The following is a 6000-nucleotide window of genomic DNA, read 5'->3' on the forward strand; positions in this document are numbered from 1 at the left end:
CTGTATTATGGTATAGTACATGCACATAACATCCTACAGTTATATAGGAAATCATGGGCAATATGTCTTTAAGTTGCAAACAACTATATAATATCTTTGCCTGCCTAATAGGGCATAGTGTGTGTTGCACCTTTAATTTGTGTGTCTGTATGTTTCAAAAAGGCCTTACAAGCAAGTTCTGTTTTGCCTCTTGGAAGTACTGGAATGGAAATTGTTACTACGTTCCTCCCTATGGGGTGCTGAATAAGAGCGAAGCAGAGTTCATGTGCAGTCGGTTCCAAGGGGCACAACTGATCAAATTAAACAGCACTGAAGAACAGGTCAGTCATATGAATGTCAGATTGTTAATAGGTTTCAGAGTAACAGCCGTGTTAGCCTGTATTCGCAAAAAGAAAAGGAGTACTTGTGGCACCTTAGAGACTAACCAATTTATTTGAGCATGAGCTTTCGTGAGCTACAGTGCTGTTGAGGTTTTTGCTAGTCTTTAAATTTGTATTGTTTTGCATTCCATTGTGTCTGAAATGTTGAAATAATATTCTCAGCTTATTGGATCCCTTTTATCTTCTTAAAGGAAAAACTAATCATTGTTTTTATGTATTTTATGGATCACATGCTGACATGATCCTCGTTCTTTCACTCATTTATTTGTGTGCCAACATCAGCTTCCATTTCTTTTTCACTTAAGGGAGCACCCCCATCCATAGTTCGGTGATGCCAGGATTTCTGGAGATGGGGTTTGTAGTTATCTTGTAATCCATCAGCCAACTGGCTGGATATGAAGTAACAGAACACAAACTGTACTTAAATTGTAAGCTTTCTGGGGCAGAGACCATCTTCTTGTTCTGTTTGGACAGTGCCTAAGCACAATGGAGTTTTACTTCATGACGGTCTCCTACATGCTAACATAATATAAATAATAATAATACTGAGCTAAAGCTAGAGGTCCTTATTCAGGTAAAGTCCCACTTGATGTCAGTGGGAGTTTTGCCTGAGTAGGGACTGAATAAAAACTAAACAAGGATCTCAAGATTTAGCTATGTAGGTCCTACATCAGAAGTGGTTATTTTTTAATTTGTCTTCAATTTCTCAACAACTGAATGGTGGATTTTTGCAAAAGTTCGTCCCTAGAGATAGAACTAAGTCAGGGAGAGCAGAAGACACCATGAAGTTCTCTAGAAACCTCACCAGTCATCTGGTAGTGGTTAGATGATACTATGGGGATGGGCAGTATAGACAGAGAAGTTAGATTGTGCTGGGATCTGGAGAACATTCATACCCAACTAGAGCCATTATAAAGTAAATCAAAATTGGCCCTCAACTGCTTGACAGCACCCTTTTAACAATAGATACCAGGTTTAATACTTCATTATGTACTTGTAACTAATGTTTGCTTTGGTCACTGGTGAACTGTTACACAAAGTTAAACCTACTCCCATTTAAAACCAATAGCAAAACTACTTGATTTCAATAGGAACAGAATTGGGCCCTTAATATGTTAAGCTAGTTCTCAATACCAGTTAAAAAAAGAATCCAAAAGTAATGAGCCAAATCCTCAGCTGGAAATATGTCCACATATATACCGATCATCCAAAGAAATGAGGCTGTGCTTGATGGTTACCGATTGCATTTATTAATGTATTTTAGCCACAGTGTATGTCCCAACACTGCTTCTGCTAATTCTTTGCAGAGATGGATAGCTAAAGTCATCGCTAGAAAAAGCTGGCTTGGCAGCCTGAGCTATAAACTCCAGTCAAACTCCTGGATCATGCCTGATGGAGATAGAGCAGCCCCTCGTTGGTAAAAATAAGCAGTTCCCCTTTCTCATTCTGTTCACCTTTCCTTTATTTAAGGGTGATAAGATCATGGGGGAGCTTGTCTTGGCCATATTTCAGTTATTTAAATATATTCACCCTATACAGAGAAATAGATGTCTGCTCTTTGAGGGCTCAGTCCTGCAGTCCTAATGCAGATTGTCCCAAAACTCAGGCTGTGTACTCTGCCCTTCAGTGCTGCTGGCATGAATAGATACCTCTCTAAATCAGTAATTTTGTGGTCCAGGGTATTGGTTTCGTGGCTGCTGGGTCTGCGAGATACTAAGCAATGTGTCAAACTGCAACTGCATTGTTTGGTTTTATTGCTGTGGGTTGAGCAAATACCTTAGAAAGGATCCCATCAGGAACACATGGCTGCAGAATGATCTCCCATGAGGAGGTGAGATTACGAATTGCCTTTTGACCTGACTAAGCGCACCTGGATTTATTGTGTCTTTTCCAAAAGGCATTGTCGAATATTTTGATCAGAGTGGACTGAAAGTTCTGTGGAAGTCGCAGCTATGGTCTAAGGTGCCGGCTGCTTTTGGAAAAGGAAATCCTTCATATTGACACCACTCTGGATGCATTTGTCTTGAGATGGTGACAGTATTCGGCTGGGAAAGGACAGTATGGTAACACATGAGTGAAACTGATCTTAGAGTCTCTGTTCAAGCATTTCAGACAGTTATAGGGCCATATGGAGCTATGTCAACTTATTCCAACTGAGGAGCTGACCTGTCTTTTTATATAAGGTGATGGTGGTAGCTATTCTAAGAGCAGTCAGTGGAGAATGATGGGGATTTAATACAGCTGTCTTGTTTTTCACACATGACCTTTGTACCCTGAAATCTTGGGGGACTCTGATTCTCAGAAGGATTTGGAAAAATCATTTTCTGCACCTTCCTGTGCAAGCACAGAAAGTAAAATTTTGAAAGATATATGAAGCTGATACAAGTGTGAACCTGCGGGCATGATCAAGGCCATGACAGCTAATGTTTTTAATTAACTAACTAAGGGTGGTCATTGATTTAGATTTCTTTCTAATTGTGCCTATTAAAAGTGCTCTAGGCCTAGTCCATGAGTTAAAAAGTGACAGTGGAAACACACTCCACCCATTTTCCCCCCCGAACCTCTTCCCAACACCCAACCAACTCTACCTCCTTTATCTCTTACCCTTTTCCTCCACCCTCCCCGAGGAGCGCCATGGGGAATACAGATGAGATGTGTGTTTGCAGTGACTTTTGCTCATGAGTTGGAAATGCAGACTCATGTAAAAGTGAGTTCCATTGCTTTGTTTTGCTTTGCAGGGGTTTCAGAGCAGTTCAAGATTTGTGTGTGCAGATTGAACCTGTATCTGGAACCTTAATTTCCTTTGCCTGCTCTGAACGGGCTTCGTGGATCTGCAAGGGAGCCCCAGGTGAGAGTGCGCCCTGCATACGATTCACAGTGTTTTTAACAGCTCTCCCCGTGCAGTGACATGTCAGAGGGGTGCCTGAGGTGCAGCTTTCCAAAGCTCGTCTGCCGCTCCACGCCCTGAGCAGGATTCCTCTCCCTCTGCAGGAACTGCCTGCACCCAGCCAGAGTCTTGGGTTGGTATAGAGAGGAGTCCCGATGTGTTTTACAAGACACACCAGCCTCTACGCACCCTTGATCCTGGTCTGTGGGCATCTCTACAGTGCAGGTGGAGGTGGGATCACACTTGTTAGTGCTGGTACAGCTACACCTAGCTCGCGTGGCTGAAAAGAAGCAGTAGCACAGGCTAGACAAGCCCACTGAGAACTGTGGATATGTTCTAGTGTTGCTCGTCCGTGCTACCACACCTTCCCTGCTATTTTGAGCTTTGCTAGCTACCTTAAAGCTAGTGAAGGTATAAGCCGCATTCGCCCCTCTGAGAGCACTGTAGACGTACCTTTTCTGTGCTAGCTCAGCAGCCTAGCATAAATTACACGACTGCCAACATTCCCAAGAAGCTGGGATCGGTGAGGTGTAGGGAACCCTTGGCCGCACTTTGTACAATGGAGGTGAGCTGTGTAGGACCAGCTACGCTGCTCTTATGCCAAAAGCAGCCTCACATCATCCTACAGTCTGGGCCACTAATTTACAAATTCAGGCCCAATCAGTGGGGCTAAATTCTGTGCCGACTTAGATCCTGAGTAGTGCCATTATAGCCAGTGGGGCTGGAGAGGAGTAGGGGAAACCAGTGCAGAGTTGGTCCAGAACCACGTCCTAGGTTTAGCATCTTTGCTCTTTTTCCCTGTTTGTTTTGCCAGTTCCTGGAGCGCTGGATTCCACGTATAAGTGGTGGACAACGTTGACCTCATCCCTTTTCGTTTCAGTTTTCGTAGTTGTTGTGAGTGCGTTTGTTACATTTAAAGCTGCCCAGTGGAGAAGACAAGTGCTGGTAGAAAAGACTGATGGGAAAGAGCAGAGAAGTAAAGTGGGGATGGAGATGACACAGCACCCCTTTCAGCAAAGCAGAACATCCCTAGAACATGACTAGTTAAACACATTTCCTTAAATCATCTTGCATTTCACTCAGAGACGTTTTCATCAGTGTTATTTCTTTTTTAAGCAGTTCAATAAACTCTCAAATAGAAAATATGGCTTTGCTTGCTAGATGATTTTACAGCTGTTCAGGGTTTTTTTAAGCTGTAGGAAGGGGTTAATGGACTCTAATACATTCAGCCTTTTGCATCATTTTATCAAATACTATAAGGCCAGATTCAGAGCAGGTGATGTAGCTCCACTGAATTCTTCTCTGTGTGTCTTGGTGCTTCACTTCTCCAGTTTACACAGCTAAGGACTTGGTCCTCAGCATTAAACACACTTGGTCAATGGTACAATATTTGTGAACCAAATTCTGCTGTCAGTTACAGGCATTTAACTCAGTTATGAACACGGTTGTGAGCAGAATTTGAGCCCTTGTATTATTTATGCAGTATGGATTGAAAGCTGAAGTCCCTTAATCAGGAAGAGCTAATTGATACGAGCAGACGTTTTCCCTGACTAAGGGCTTCAAGACTGTTTTAAATACACTGGGGCCAGTTCCCCTCCCGCTCCAGGTTTATGCAGCTGTAACTCTGGTGCTGTTACTTCTGACTACCAGCAGCATGAGGGGAGAATCAGTCCCACTCTGCGTAAGTAACAGAAAGACTGACAAAATCATCAAGAGCCAAAGCAGCAGAGAGGCTGAAACTGGTTAATAGTAACAACAGTAGGAAAGTGAGCACAAACTGTCAAATTTAAGGATATGCTGACCATTATCATAGAAACGAGGTGATACTGAGGACAAAAGCTCATGCTTACGTAAGGATATTTACCTAAGGGATCTCTGTGTTCTGTTATATAATTACCTATTTAATATTTTGCTGATCTGAACCACAGAGCATGACCAAGTTAATATGAATGTGCATAGTTTAAAATAAAGCTACTGGACATCTGCAGTTTCCACTTCTCAAACATTAATTAACTGAAAAGTCCAAACAAGCCTAAATCCATATTATCAGCTCATTGGTATCCATAGCACTGACAAAATGTCACTCAGCCCATTAGCACAACTTTGATAGCATCTATAAATATACTTCTGAGAACACCTTGCACGTATAATGCATAAAGAGTCAAGTTTGGAAGAAGAAGAGTAGGGAAGCAACTACTGTTGCCTCTTTCTGCCATGGCTTCCAAAAACAAGTGAAGAGTTTTCTGGTAAAGTGCCTGGACAGTAGAGATGTTACATTTGCTTGCAATGAGGACACTGAACAATGGACTTTCCTAAGTGAAATCAAAAGGAAAATTCCTAAACTGTAAAGGAAGATGCATAAAACTTTATGGAAAATGGATCTTAAAAAAAAACAAAAAACGTCCAATCAGAAATACGGGCCAGCATGGGAGTCTGCTCCATGCTGTTCCGAGGAAGAGCATTCGGATGATTATTCACTTTGAAAGTGCAGCTTTCTCATCTTAAAGGGGACATTTATGTGCAAATTTAGAATTGTGCGGAGTACTGTCTAACTAGAGGCCCTTGATCCATACTACAATCAGCAGGAGATGGTTCAGCACTAAAGCATTGTCTTTTTCATGTCAGTGGGAATACTTAAGTGCCTCTTTTCTAGTCTTCCATTCTCTATTTAAAGACCCAGAAAAGAAATCTGCATAGTTTTAAAAAGAGTACAGATTGAGCTGTATAAATGGT

At 42.0% G+C, this 6000-nt stretch overlaps 1 protein-coding gene across 1 annotated transcript in view; it reads left to right on the forward strand.

Annotated features, from left to right (window-relative positions):
* LOC311525659 (uncharacterized protein) overlaps nt 1-4361 on the forward strand; it is a gene marked incomplete at its 5' end in the record, with an annotated part of 45072 nt that extends 40711 nt beyond the window's left edge. Inside the window, 4 exons of the mRNA XM_084637960.1 lie at nt 163-320; nt 1688-1797; nt 3119-3228; nt 4082-4361. Coding sequence (XP_084494086.1) covers nt 163-320; nt 1688-1797; nt 3119-3228; nt 4082-4311 — 608 coding nt within the window. The 3' untranslated portion in view covers nt 4312-4361. The remainder of the gene's footprint in view (nt 1-162; nt 321-1687; nt 1798-3118; nt 3229-4081) is intronic.
* Nucleotides 4362-6000: the final 1639 nt, after the last annotated feature.

The sequence above is a fragment of the Lepidochelys olivacea genome (genome assembly GCF_965140295.1).
Source record: "Lepidochelys olivacea isolate rLepOli2 genome assembly, chromosome: 8".
Taxonomy (NCBI): Eukaryota; Metazoa; Chordata; order Testudines; family Cheloniidae; genus Lepidochelys; species Lepidochelys olivacea.